Raw genomic sequence first — 15233 nt, 5'->3', positions numbered from 1 at the left:
TGCGATATATGCACATGAATAAACAAATATATATAAATATATATTTAAGCATATTCTACACCCCTTCTATTATATGTGTACAGAAATCTGTAAATATTTTGTTATGCACACATAAGGATGTAAAGGGAGTGGGAAGCCAGTCAGGATGCTCTGAGATCATGTAGGTAAGAGGGTTTCAAAACGTGGCACATGGACAGTCATAGAGCAGTACAGAAACATGTGGGATGTGAGCCACCAGTCATGTCCTTTGTTCAGTGTGAGGGGGCAGGAGGCTGGGGCACCTTGTGCCTAACAGGCTCTATGCAGACCTCACCATGGGGCTGGGCACAACTGGGATGCTCTGTGCTCTGTCTGGTGATTTCATCTGAGGCCTCCAAAGGAAAGCATTTCACTGTCTTACCTGTCTTCTGTTAGAAAACATCCATTACCCATTGAAGTCCTTGTAGGCTTTTCCATAAGTCAATGACAATGGTACAACACCAGTACATTAATAACATTTCAGTAACTCCTACAAGTTGTGGTAGAATCTAAGTTTTACTGAAGTACATAAGCCAATTTTTTTGCAATTCATCTGTCTCCAGGGTCAGCTGTCATGAGAGGCAGTACTGCACAGTTTTAGTTCCTGTGTACTGGAATCTCATCAGTTGCCTTCCTACGATTCTTTTTATTATTACTTGAGTGGTTAATTGGATAGTATGACGCAACTAGCATACAGAATTGGAATATTTTCTAGAGACTCAGAGCATTAAATTCTTTGGCAATTTAACATCTATGGCATTGTTTCCACTCCTTCCGCTCTGAAGTTTTGAGCCAGACTTCTCCCAGTAATGTTGATGTAAAGCCAAGAGAGACATCCTCAAGCAACTCAGAAAGTGTTAAGAAAAGATAGTGGTTTAACATAGGAAGAGTATCATAAAAAGATGTGTTATGATAAGTCTTAATCATGTTGCAACACATCACTTGGAGGTGTTGAAGTAACACTAGGACAGGTGCAGTGTAGGGCTTGGGATTAGGCTGGATGAGGATAAATGGAAAGCCACTTTCCCCAGCCTGTTGCCCCAGGACACAAAGACTGCAAAGGAAAGAGTTTTGAATTCCATTAGAAAAAAAAAAAAAGTCCTTCCTCAGAGCTGAAACCTTATTCAAATCCCATACAGTTTAAGTTTATGATACCTCTCACGCATGAGTATTTACCGACTTATGATTCATAAGGTACCAAACCCACAAAAATCACATTTGGACTTTACTTAATCACTTTTCAAAACCCATGAAATTAAGTCACTTAATCACATTAGGTATGCCAGATCATTATGTTTTAAATCTGGCATGGTCTGTGAAACTGATGTCTTGTATTTCTGTGGTACCAAGCTGGGGTTTCACAGGATCCAGAGGGAAGGGCTCTGGTAGGCAAAAAGCAAGCTTTACAACCCTTATGGCTTAGGTCTCTTCAAAGATCTGCTTGGTACAGCCCATGGGAAAGAAAAGGGGCCCAGGAAATCTGGTTGACATTCAAGGATCTCCTCCAGACTCAAGAGAGGTCCATCCCAATGAGCCAGGCAAAATGATTCAGGAAAAAATGCCAGGAGACCTTTGTGCAAGGAGCTCCAGGCAATACTCAGACCAGGGAAAATGTGGGCCCTTTGATGAGTAAGAAAATGGACCTGGTTATGCAGACCACAGGGAAGGCTGAGGTATTGAATGCAGCCTTCACCTCAGTCTTTACCAGCAAGACTGGCTTTCAGGCATCTCAGGTCCTAGAGACCAGGGGGAATGGCTAGAGCAAAGAAGACATTCACCCTTAGTGGAAGAGGATCAAGTCAGGGAATACTTTATCAAATTGCACATATATACATCAACTGGGCCCTGATGGGATGCACCTATGAGTGCTAAGGGAGCTGGTTGATGATATGGCAAGGACTCTCTCAATAATCCTTGAATGATCATGACAACTGGGAGAAGCACACAAGCACTGGAGGAAAGAAATTGCCAGTCCTATCTTCAAGAAGGGCAAGAAAGAGGACCTAGGGAACTACAGGCCAGACAGCCTCACAGCAGTCCCTGGGAAGGTGATGGAGAAGCTAATCCTGGAAAGCATTTCCAGGAACATGAAGGACAATAAAATCATCAGGACAAGAAAATCACATCGGGTGAGTCCAGGAAGTGTGGACTCACCAAGAAGCATGGACTCACCATGCTTGACCAACTTAAAATTTATGATGAAAGTACTGTCCTGGGAAAGGAAGGGAGAGCAGTGTCAGTAAGACTTTTGACACAGTCTTCCATAAGATCCTCATAGACAAGCTGATGAAGATGGATTAGCAGACAGTGAGCTGGACTGAAAACTGGCTGAATGCTCAGGCTTAGAGGGTAGTGGCTAGTGGCACAGTCATATTGTCACTATCAGTGTGCCCTGGGGGTTAATAATGGTTCCTGTCCTGTTTGATGTCTTCGTTAATGATATGTATGAATCTGGGCAGAATGTGCCCTCGTCAAGTTTACAGATGACACAAAGCTGGGAGGTGTAGCTGATACAGTCAGTAGGGGGCCATGCTGCCATCCAGAGGGACCTCAACAGGCTGGGGAAATGGGCTGTCAGCACCTCATGGAGTTCAACAAGGAGAAATGCAAAGTCCTTCACCAGGACTTACTGGGGGCCACCCAGCTGCAAAGCAGCTGTGCAGAAAAGGCCCAGGTGGTCCTGGTGGGCACCAGGCTGAACACGAGGCAGCAATGTGCTCTTGCTGTGAAGGAAGCTTGCAGTATCCTGGGCTGCATTAGGCAAAGTGTTGTCAGCAGGTCAAGGGAGGTGATCCTTCCTTCTCCTCAGCACTGGTGGGGCCACACCTGGAGTGCTGGGTCCAGTTCTGGGCTCCCCAGTACCAGAGGGACCTGGAGAGAGCCCAAGGCAGGGCTACCAGGACGATGAAGGCACTGGAGCATCTCTGCTGTGAGCAGAGGCTGGGAGAGCTGGGGCTGCTCAGCCTGGAGAAGAGGAGGCTCAGGGGCATCTCATCCGTGTCCCTAAATCCCTGACAGGAGGGTGCAGAGAGGCCGGAGCCAGGCTGTGCTCAGTGGTGCCCAGTGCCAGGACAGGAGGCCATGGGCACAGCCGGGCACCCAGGAGGCTCCCTCTGAGCACCAGGCAGCACTGCTGTGCTGGGCGGGTGACGGAGCCCTGGCACAGGCTGCCCAGAGAGGCTGTGGGGTCTCCTCCTTGGGGAGCTCAAAAAGCCGCCTGGACGTGGGCCTGGGCAGCCTGCTCTGGGTGTCCCAGGCTGGCAGCAGACACCCCTGCATCTCGTTGTGCCCAACCCACCGGTGCTGCGGGCTCTCCCCCCTCCTCGTCCCCCCTCCCCGCTCCCTGTCTCTGGGCAGCTCCCGGCGCGGAGCTCCGGAGCCGCCGCTGGCACGGGGGGAGATGCGGCGCGGCGCGGGGCACTTTTCCAGCAGCTCCTCCGGCGGGAGAGCCGGCGGCAGCCTCCCCTCGGCTTCCTCGGGCCGCCGCCATGCAGCGAGGCAGGGTAAGGGCGGCGGGGAGCCGAGGGCAAGGAGCCGCGGGCCGGGTGGTGGCGGTGGCGGTGGTTATGGTGTGTGGGGGGGGGGTGAGCCCGGGGGTCGCTGACGGCGGCGTCGTTGCAGGTGCTGGCGGCGCTGCTGTGCGCGGCGCTGCTGCCGCTGCCCTCGGACGCCGCCAAAGCTCCCAAGCGGCCGGCTCGGCCCCGGGGCTGCGGGGAGAGGCCCGAGGAGCTGCTGGAGCAGCTGTACGGGCGGCTGGCCGCCGGCATGCTCAGCGCCTTCCACCACACGCTGCAGCCCGAGCCGCCCGGCCGCCAGCAGCACAACGCCAGCTGCCCCGCGGGGGCACGGCCGGCCGGCGACAAGAGGCTGCGGCTGCCCGTCAACATGCGCAGCGCCTCGCCCTGGGCGTACAGGTGAGAGGTGTGAGGGGGGAAAAGGGGCTGGGGGATCGGAGAGGGGCGATACGGGCGGGGAAAAGGGGGACGGGGAGGGAGGGGGCTGCACGCACGGGGAGCGAGCCCTGAGGGGGCAGCGTCGGGTGGGAGCCCCTGGAGGGCTGCATGCAGAGGGGAGGGTGGCTGGACACAGGGGGGAACATGAGGGGACATGGACTGGAACCTGGCTGGAGTTAGAGGTGAACGTGACTGGACATAGGGAGGAACATGACGGGACGCAGAGGGGAACATGGCTGGACATGGGGGGGAATCTGACTGGACTTAGAGGTAAACCTGAATGGACATAAGGAGGAGCATGACTGGACACAGAAGGGAACCTGACTGGACTTAGAGGTGAACCTGACTGGACATAGGGAGAAACCTGACTGGACACAGGGGGAAAACTGACTGGACACAGAATAGAACCTGACTGGACATGGTGGGGAACCTGACTGGACTTAGAGGTAAACCTGACTGGACATATGGAGGAGCATGACTGGACACAGAAGGGAACCTGACTGGACACAGGGGGAGAACATGACTGGACACAGAAGGGAACGTGACTGGACATGGTGGGGAACCTGACTGGATTTAGAGGTAAACCTGACTGGACATAGGGAGGAACGTGACTAGACACGGGGCGGAACCTGACTGGACACAGAAGGGAACCTGACTGGATGCTGAGGTGAACCTGGCTGGACACACAGGACCATCGACAGCAGGCAGTAGCCAAGCACGCCGCCCATCACCTCATGGCAGCCCCATGGGGCTCAGATGCTCTCCCCAAGCCATTTCCCCAGCCACTGCTGGCTTCTAGATGCACCTGAAAGCAACATGTGCTCTGGGTGCAGACCAGCGGAGCTGTATCTCTAGGTATCCCAACACCGATATTCCCAGCAGTTTGCCATCCAGTTTGCTGTAAGAGAGCGTAGGAGAGGCATGAGTGCTGCAGTTCTCTACATCTGTTTTCAACCAGCACTTCACAAACCCACATCCCCTGAGGTGGCTGACAGGCTGTTCGTAAGGGGGCGTAAAAAAAACAAACAAGCAAACTAAATCTGCTGTTAGGCTGCTTAATACCCCAAAACAAGGGGCTGCGCTTCTGTGGGATACTCTGGAAAAGCTTGGAAACTTTGGTCCCATTCTCACTGACAAGTCTTCTGGTAGTTTTGTCTGAAAAAGAGTGACAGATCTGGGGACAATTTCCAGCTTTCTGTGAAGACACTGCAGGCAACGGGAAGCTAAAATGTGCAGAAACTTTAAAGGAACTTTCTTGCTACTTTCTGTGTGTTATCTTTCATAAATACTCTGAGACAGTTACTGTATATCCAGCAAACTTAAATACATCTCCTTGTTAGTGATCTCCCATAAACATTTATTTTGTGGCATGGTTTTCGCCCACTTTTAGTTTAAGAAGTAATCCTACTGAAAGAAAAATGGTTTATTTGATCAATAAGCCTTTCATAAACAAAGTATTTTTAGAAAGAGTATTTTTAGTAATACATTTTTTCAAAGCAGACTGAGAATTTTTTAACCAACCTACACATGCAAAAAACAAGTATGATGAACACCTACTGTTAAGCCCAGGTATTTTTACATTGGTTTTGCCAAATTCTCGTGCTATCAGAAGATTGTTCTCCTTGTCTGAAAGTGTTGATTTCCATACTCACATCTCTTTGGGCAGGTATTTATTTTCAGTTGGAGCTCTGTATAGGCTCAGTTCGTAAGAGAGAACATTGTCTAGTTAACAGATCTCCCCGCTTTCTCTCTTGATCCCATTTTTACTTCATTATTAGCGCTATGAGATGGCAACAAACATTGCAAGATGTGTGATGAAAGTGTAAAATATAAAATTGCTCATTATGAACAGTAAGGTGCTTTTGTTTTTACAACCTGCTGTTTCATAGATTGTGAAGCCAGATAGAAAAAGCATTAGGAAGACCAGGTTGAAGAATCAGATCAGCAGCATTTAGATGACAGGTATTCACCCCGTTACCCTCTAAGCAATCTCCCAGGTCCCACTGGAGCTGTTCCATCTCTTCAGAAAGGACGTGCTGCTCTCCATTAAAGCAGATCGTGGCACGTTATGTCTTGTCAGTGGTTAACCAACGCCACTTAAATGATCCCAACAATTTCTTTTCCATGGCAAGGGTGCTATTCTGAAAATCCACGTATAGCACTCTCCTGTGTTATGGAACTATTTTTATGAGCCTGCTTACATTTAATTCTCTCAGGTCTTCCTCATAAATTGCTCCCCTTCCCTTATCTTACCAAGGGTCGCAGGATGGGGCACCCCCAAAGCACAGCTGGCACTGTTTGAATCTTGCATTGAGATTCCTGCCCAGTTCCAGCATATCGCAGACTTCAGAAGCTCTCCGGCCTCTTTTCTGCCACTAAAGAGTTACAGAGCAGTTGATCTCTCCTTAATGCAGACAGGGTCTTTTTTCCTTTTGACCTGCATTTTCATGTCTGAGATATATTGTGCTATTTCTCTGTCTTCACTGGTGTTGCAGCAGTTCCCGTTGTGACCAGCTGCAGATTTCATTAACATACTGTTTGTACTCCCCATTCCAGATCATTAATAATAAAGATATTAAGTCTGGCTCTACTTACCTTCCCCTGCAGATCTCCCTAGGCACCTGTTCCCAGCTGTTTAACACTGCTTCTTGTAATTCTTCTGCTCGCATGACACTTCAAGTCAACTGCAATTTTTTTCAAACCAACATTTGTGAGAAAGAATGAAATAATTTACTTAGAGATCCATGCGTAACGTCCACCCTACTGCTCTGTATCCAAGTTTGTCCAAGTGTGGAAGAATTAGGCTTGACTGAGTAAAAGTACAGGTGATCCTTGTGTGGTTTCTTTCCTTGTCTTTGTTCTGTTGTCATTACTTATTTTCTATTTGATATCTTTAATTTTGTTATACAAATTACAAGACTTGCATCACTTTTGGCTTGCTACAACCCAGAGATACGGGAGTTGCACGTGGATTGCACCAAGGACCCATCTGATCCAACATCCTGCTGCTGGCAGGTAACTAACAGTTGGTATTTCAGGCAAAAGTTAGGGGAAAATACTAATTCATCTGCCTGATACTGAAATTCCATCCTGATGGTCACAGGAGATCAATGTATAGCTCGGAGCATGAAGTTCAGCCACCCGTATCGCTCCTTACCCTGCGGAGCTATAAAGAGACATCAGAGTTCCCTGAACTGAAGTCAGCTGAGCTGAGTGAAATCTGGAGGATGCTGGATGTGCTCAGCACTGTGGGGAGCTGGGCCAGGAATTACCCATTTTTTAAAAAAAAAGTAGAGTTGAAAGCAGCAGCTTTGCCTTGAAAGCAGCATGCTGTGAAATCATCAGGCCGACGGTGTGCCAGCTTGTGACCTCTCTCCAGGCACTGCTTGGTAGCATTGCGTGGACACTCAGTGAGACCCAGGCAGCCTGCTTCTACAGGGAAGTGCTGTGGTCCTTGGCCATTGCTGTGCTTCACAAAAGTTTGTGCAGGGGCTTCTCTCACCACCCCGCCGACAGCTGGGTGTAAAGGTTGAGCCGTCTGGTCCTGCTGAAGTCAATGGCAAGTTTGCAGACAGTGCTGATCTGTGATTTCTGTGACGGTCCTGTTCCATTAATCAGCCCCAGGTGCTGTTCCATTCATCAGCTGTTTATTTTCATCGGCTTCAGTTTTATTGTCTGTTGTCTCAGGGCTCTAATACCTTTCATGGCTAGAAATTACAGGAAGAGTTATAGGAATACATTCAGAGGCTTCTGCAAACACACTTCTGCGTGAATTTGGCAAAAACCTTGATGTGTATTCAAGAATTCATTCCTGATTCTGAATTTCCAAGTCTCATGGCTTCTGTGTTTGTCTCTGGGAGCTTACTCCCATGTTTACTAAAGGTTCACTCACTAGGTTGAAAGATGAGCTTAGAGCTTTAGTTTCTCAGAAGCTGAGCCTGCCTTCTTTTGTTTTGCATCCAGCATTTTGTCTCTGCTAGAAAAGTAATAAGGGACTTCTGTAGAGAGGTGATGGTTTCCACAGGGGGTTGTTTACTGATAGGCAGTAAGATGAAATAATCAGCAACGCTTCTCAACATCCTTTAAGGATTCCTTCTTAAACTCCTTTCCCGTACTGAGTTCCTAGGCAGCAACACTGAGTAAAGCAGAGATTTAATTGTTATTGTCAGTGTTAACCTGATCAGGAAACCCAGTGTTAGCTGGTCCCTTTCTCAGACGTTGCCTAGCTTGTTTTTTCTGCTTTTCAAAAAACAATTTCAGTTTATGCATATCCTTGGCTTAGTGCTTATTTATGTAAAATCTCAATAAAAACAATACAGGCAAGTTTGTCTTTACCACTGAAGGCAAGCTTGTCTGCTGTGCTTTTGAAAAAATGTCATACAAGGGTGGCATTTCCTTTAAACAAGACTCCAGTGATTTTCAAGACCCTTACCCAGCTCATTTTCCAAGATTTGACATTATCGTGTGGCTCAGCATGCAAGAGCCAGAGATGCAGGTGAGGGCAAGAACAGAAGGGGACGCAGAACTGCTGTCCTCGTGGTTTGAGTGCATGCTCGTACAACAGCTGGATGTTATCAGAGGTCTAGCATGCACAGCATCGTCCCTTTACCTTGCACTCTGAAGTATTTACAGCATTAGGAGCTAACAACTATTTTTTTCCCTTAGCAAGACATTTATTTCTCTGTAGCAGGAGTTCTTCTGTTGAGTTTACATCGTGCTTAGTTTGTTTGATGTGCAGATATTTAACTCCAGTGCTTGTGTAACTGAATAGCCTCACGCCAGCTGTGATTTTCTGAAGAGGTGGCTGTACCTGCCGAATCCAGCACAGCATCTGACCCTCTGGGTTTGAACTACAAAGTGGTAATATTGTTAAAAATGCTACATCTGACAGTAGCAGTACAGGACAAGACAGATGAAGTCTTTGCAAGAGCTTTGCTTGTGACAGAAGTGTCTCTCTTGATTTCCAGGCTTAGTGCATAAACGGCAGGAAGTTTGTTTTTCACTGGGAGCTCTCAGAACACTTACAGGGTCATAAGGAAAAGCACCCTCGAACGAGTCACACTTCATTAGCAGTTCCAGTTCAGTACAAACCCGCTGCTTGTTCCAGCAGATGGAAACACAGCAGCCCCGCACAGCTCGCTGCTGTCACTTGCAGCTGAGGAGCACGGGCTGGGCAGCAGCTTGCTGCATCACCAGCAACATCGACAGCTCCTCCCAGCTGGTGCATCTTTCACTAGGTGCAGGAAGGAGTCGGGGAACCAACTGCTTTTTATCCAGATCTTTAACCCAAGTTTAAATATAAAAATGTATATAAAAATGCTAAATATAAAAATATATATAAAAATGCTTTTTATCCAGATCTTTAACCCAAGTTTAACCAAACACGTTTGTCCTGTTGCAGGAGAAGACTTAAAAATGTGACTGGTAGTGCTGGGAGTAATGGATCTGCATCAGGCTTCAGCAGCAGAGCCTGTTGTAGACACAAAGCGATTACGTGCAATGCGTGAAGGCAGGAGGCAGGTCTCACAAGTGCCCTCACACGGCTGGGTTACTGGGGTTTGCTGGCAGTGCAGACCCCATTGGTCTGGGCTCCCTAGAAAGAATAAAATGGGGCTTCAGTTACACTTTCTTAAAAGGTTTGAGGTGAAGATGCAGAACCCTGGGTATGGTTCCAAAGCGGTATACGTTTAGTGCAGCATTCGGTTTCCGGAGGCATTACTCCACACATTCTGGTTCGTTATTACCGAAGTTCAGGTCTGGATGCAAAACCATGTTTTGGATTCACTTTGGGGTTTGGAGCCTCTCTGATTCCTTTCAGTCCTCATCTCATGGAGCAGGAGTTTCTATACCACACTTGAGAATAGAGGAGATTTTCCAAATAGAGGAGGAAATCACACCACACCATCCTTCCAAAAAACCTCACTGGTGCCAGACTTTTGCCACATGGGAATTCAGAATGGGGAGGTTTGTTGTAGACCCTGATTCCACTGACACAGTCCTCTTGTTATTAGTGGAAGTGCTGTTTGCACCAAGCTTTTTTTGTGCTTTCCAGTAACATCATAAACCAGGTGCTAGAGATAACACAGTATGGGAAATACCACTGCCTTGACACACAGTGAGTTTAACAGCCTGCCACTGAAATTATTCACGCTCGGGTTTGAAATGGGAATGTATCGCAGGAGGAATGACCGTGTTCCACTCACTGCTGGCTAGCAGACATTTTATGTCACATTGGTGTGAGATCCTGTAACACGAAGGTATTTCCTGGGGAAAGTAAGCAAGTGCAAATGGGACAGAGAAGCTTTGCAAAACCTATCTGCAGCATCACAGATGTCTGGCTGTGGGAGAGCTGGTGGCATTTCTCTGCGAGGAAATCAAGTTCCTTAAAAAAGGCAAAGAATCCAGAATATATGGTAAAATATATACCACAAAAATAACAGTAAGAAAGCCTGTTTTCTTTGATGAAGGGGTAACTGGGTTTGTGTTTGTCTAAAGTTGCAGTTCCAGATTGTTTCAGTGTGGTACACGGGGGTTACTTCTCCTGAAAAGAGAAGCCCCCCTCCGCCCCCATCCACAGCTGTGTGTCCACGCTGCCTCATTCGTGTAGGACTCTGCTCCACGCGGCAAGACAGCTGAAGACCCAAATCCAGCTTTCAGCCAGGCAGCTTTACAGCTGGAGGAATTCCCCCGTCAGTCCTGTGACCAGGAGAACCTGAGCACCAGCGCAGGGCAGAGGTGCAAGGGAGAGACGGGCTGCAGATTTTGATGAGTAAAGTGCCCATATCGCTACAGCTGGAGGCAGACTTATGCTGCCCCTTCTGCAGCAGAAGTCCCTTCTCATCTCAGAGTTCACTAATACCTTCTCTAATACCAAACCTTTGACTGTTACTCATTTTTTTAGCCTCCGCTGCTATAATTTCCAGGCCAAGCACGGGAAATGATTGATTATGTTTGCAAGAAAAACCCCACTCTGCTTCACTGCTGGAAAACTTACCAAATAAAGAGGCAGTCAGACACTGCAGCAGAGCCTCTGGGCAGACCGGGGAATCTCCTGTGGAGGTTTTTAAGAACAGGCTGGACAAACATCAGCAAACGCCTCCAAGCTTGCCTCGGTGGAGGCGTTTGGCCCAGATGACCTCCCCGAGCGTCCTCCCACTCCTGCAGCCTGCAGGAGAGGCCTGGCAGCCTGCTGCGCGTGGGTGAGCAGCCTGCTGCGTGAAGGAGGAGCAGGGGCACGGGGAGGAAAAGGGTTTTCTGCTAGGTGAGAGGTGAGTGAGTGCTTCTGGTAAGAAACACGGGGTCAGCATCCTCCCCGGGGCTCTGGGGAAGGAGCATGGGGGCGGCCCACGCTGACACACAGCACGTGGCTCAACCAGCTCTGAAGCAGGGCCAGTGCTGAAGTGCCAGGGCAGAAAGGGATCTGGGGAGAGGTCCTCCACAAAGAGGACTGTGGGCGTATGTTACACGTATAAAAACAATCCTCTTTTTCTGGCGATGCAAACATTTTTGCTGGACTGATGGCACCCAGTTGTAATAAACGAGTTACAGCCCTGCAATTATTTCCAGTGTAAGCAGGAGAAGTGGGTGAAGATCTAAGCAACAAATCCATCATCACCATGATATTCTTTGTAACTACACACTTCATTTTTTATGCTGTGTACTCCTTTTTAATTTCAAAAAAAAAAAAAAAAACACGCTGACTTTATCAGCTTTTACTGTCTGCTGAGAACACCAGTTTTGAGGCAGTCAGGATCACTATTTCTTGAAACCTCAACATCACGCCTTTATTTCTGCCTCCAACTGCGTCTGGTGAGGAATGTTGTGTCTTGGACTCTGCTGGTGCAAGCTGCACTTAGGATCCAAGCTGTCCAGCGACTACTAATGGGAACTTTCCAGAAATGGTGCTTTAGTAAGCAAAGCGAATGGGTAAAACAACAAAATGTAGGAAAACAAAAAATAGAGGATGTACGCCCTGGAACCTTTGGGGCAATGCCTCACTTCAAAACGTGGCAGGAGAGGGCAGCAAAAACATTAATATTGCAGTTTATCTCAGTGTAGGCATGCATGTGTTATTATTCTGTTAGAGGGAGAAGCAGAGATAAGAGAGGTGAGTTAGAGAAAGAAAAGCCGAGTTCTGCTTTCAAGAGGAAGGAACCTTTACAACCCCGAACACCCCAAGCATACGAGGGAGCAAAAACTATCGCGGAAAGAATGGTACAATTTAACTCTATTTAAATTATAAAACTTTAAATCATCACATCATAGCTTCTACAGTAACAATGTTAACAAGTAGTTGTCGTAGTTTTTAAGAATTTAAGGTGGATCAAAAGTTTGGAAATGTCCAAGGTTCTTTTTTAATGTCCCAGCTACCCACTCAGTCACAGGCAAGACGGACTCCTTTTAAACCCCCGAATCTCACGTTTCGGAAAGCCAGGCACTTCATCCTTCAGCGTGCCCTGTAGGACCCGGGCAGGTCTGTAAGCTGGCTGTTCATGCTTTTTCTTTCCGTTTTACAAATAAGAAGCCAGACAGCAACAACTACAGCTGTTTTTCCTGGCCAAAAAAAAAGAAAAGAAAAAAAAGCCAACAAAAAAAAAACGCTGTATAAATGTTTACAGTCAAACAACATTACAATAATGTTTTCCAGATGAATACATGGAGAGATGCTAATGACTCTTTATTATTTGCTTTCCTGTAGAATTTCATACGATCCCACGAGATACCCTAAGTACATTCCCGAAGCGTACTGCCTGTGCAAGGGCTGCCTCATGGGGATCTTCGGCGAGGAGAATTTCCACTTCCGCAGCACCCCCGTGTACATGCCCACCGTCATCCTCCGCCGCACCTCGTCCTGTGCCGGGGGCCGCTACGTGTACACGGAAGACTACGTCACTATCCCCGTGGGCTGCACTTGTGTCCCCGAGCCAGAGAAAGAGGCCGAAAGCGTAAATTCCAGCATAGATAAGCAAGAAATGAAGTTGCTCGTAAACCAGAACAAGCCATCTTCAGAATGAAGAGTGTATGAAGAATCATGTGTATAGGATTGGCTTCACATTATTTCCCCACCTCAGGAAACTGCACAACAGCAGAACACTGAGCAGCTTACCCTGATTCTCTACTTGCAGTCATTTCAGTTATAAGATGGAAATTTTTGCCCGGTCACTCAGATCATTAGCGACCGCAATTCGTACCAAGAACTTCTTTAGCTCTTGTGAGTATTTTTACAAATTCCAGCGTAGCTTCTTTTTTTTTTTTTTTTTTTCCTTAGAGCAGAACATTTTATTCTTGCTTATTCACAGTAAATTTTAGATGATGCAAATGTACAACATGCTATCTGTTACTATAGCAGACTACTGGTTGTAGATATTTTGAAGGAGCCTCTTATACTCTGCTTTTAAATACTTTTATATAAAGATCACACAGCTACCACACGTGTGTCAAGTCAGCAGTTAAAAGGATGTTTTTTCAGGCAGGGAGAGCTTTCCTCTATACTGCATATCTCAACTCACAGCAGTGTTCTTGGCTGTTACACCTTTGGCTGTTTATATACTACAGAACGGGAACCTTTGCTGTGCAGGAGTCATTCATGAAACAACATCCTACGAGTGCTGTTTTTAAACTTGCCAAATTGGTAAGGGTACAAAACTGTTGAGGAAAAGCATGCTAGGATATTATAAAAGCACAGTGGATGTTTCCAGTGTGGACTAAGTCTAATTGCAAAGAAAATATCCATTAGGAAAAAAAAAACACCAACAACCTTGGGTCCCAAGAGTTCTGTATTAGATTTCATTCACCATTAACTGCTTGCTGGTTGTTGTGATAACATTGTGTTCCGTGAAGTTGAAAGGCCATAATGTTTTTCATGTTAGGAAAGGAAATTCTCCATTTAAAAATCAAGTACAAAGGGTAGGCTTCGTCCACGTACCTGCAGATGAGTAAACAGTCTACACGCTTCACTTTTAGATGGTACGGAGGTCACTGAGGTGAGTCCCAGACAACCCAAACTTGTTAAATCCAAGTGATTTATACCATTAGTGCTGCTCGTTTTTCCCTGGGCTACCAGTAGCAGACAATCACCTGCAAAAACACTCAGTTTTCCATCTCTGTAGCCTACAGGAACCTGGGGGCAAAACCTAACTGCAAACCCTCGATTTCCAAAACCCCATGTTTCCAGAGTGAGGGTCCAAAGGCTGACTTAGTTGAGGGAACAATAATCAGCAATAGCTGGGCATACCCTGCATGACCACAACTGCTCCGAGAGTCACAATCACCAAAGCTGATAAATCTCAGAATGAACACCCCAGTGTCTTTTAACAGTTGACTGACCGTGACTGCAATGCCATTGCAAACCAGAGTAAATACCGTATGTGCCAAGGTCTTTGCTGCATCGAGAATCTCCAAATTGGGCTTAGTTCACACGGAGGACGTCCCTACTGTACACAATGGCACACTCACTCCTTCGGGCTGTCATTGGATGAAGAATGGAAAGGCAACAAGCCGAACAGAATTAACAAGTTAATAGAGAATTAAAATCATATGACAACTTCTTGTCTTGGTGTGCATTTACTGACTGTGCCCTTTATGACTCAGTACAGCATAACAGTATTTTCATAGTGCAATCTGTAGCTTCTTACAAAGCTTAAAACAACTTTTAAGGGCTCCAGAAACCCATAAAAAGAAGATCCCCATCACAATGTCAGATTGACGTATATAACTGTTTCCTTGCAGATGTTTTTTTTTCACAATTCTACTTGTCTTTAGCTCTGTGTCTCCTCAAACCGGGATGCTTCTAGCTCAAAGGGATGCTCAAAGAAAGGTTCAAAGGAGGTCACAAAGTGTTTACACTACTCAGAGAACAGCTAATTGCCTAGCTGCTGCCGGCAATTAAAGGTAGTTACCTGTTCCCCAGAGAATGTAAATACTTGCAGCTATTACAGCCACTTTTCCATCCTCCTAATGTGGAAGGACTTCTCACCCTCTGAGAACAGGGAAATGCTAATCAAAGACAGAGGGCCTCAAAAGGGAGGCACAGCCAGAGAAACACTGCATTAGATGATGCTTCAGCAGTCCCAGTTCCTTAAGGTTTCACGATTATGCAGTGTTTTCTTTCCATGCTCACACTTCAGACAGGGTGAAATCAGACCTTCAGACTCCCCAACATATAAATTCACTGTAAAATACAGTAAAGCCCCACAGCAACAACAAAAAGACCCCAAACCGCACAGCCCTCAACACTTAGTAAATACTCAACTACTAAGTTAA

General features: G+C 46.9%; 1 protein-coding gene across 1 annotated transcript; it reads left to right on the top strand.

Annotated features, from left to right (window-relative positions):
• The first annotated feature begins 3169 nt into the window (after positions 1-3169).
• IL17D (interleukin 17D) lies at positions 3170-14518 on the top strand. The gene is made up of 3 exons (XM_027468994.3): positions 3170-3521; positions 3640-3932; positions 12670-14518. The coding sequence occupies exons 1-3, from the start codon at positions 3507-3509 to the stop codon at positions 12983-12985; spliced, it is 624 nt and encodes a 207-aa protein (XP_027324795.1). The 5' UTR covers positions 3170-3506; the 3' UTR covers positions 12986-14518.
• Positions 14519-15233: the final 715 nt, after the last annotated feature.

The sequence above is a fragment of the Anas platyrhynchos genome, chromosome 1 (assembly GCF_047663525.1).
Source record: "Anas platyrhynchos isolate ZD024472 breed Pekin duck chromosome 1, IASCAAS_PekinDuck_T2T, whole genome shotgun sequence".
Taxonomy (NCBI): Eukaryota; Metazoa; Chordata; class Aves; order Anseriformes; family Anatidae; genus Anas; species Anas platyrhynchos.
This window is presented reverse-complemented; position numbering and strand designations above follow the sequence as displayed.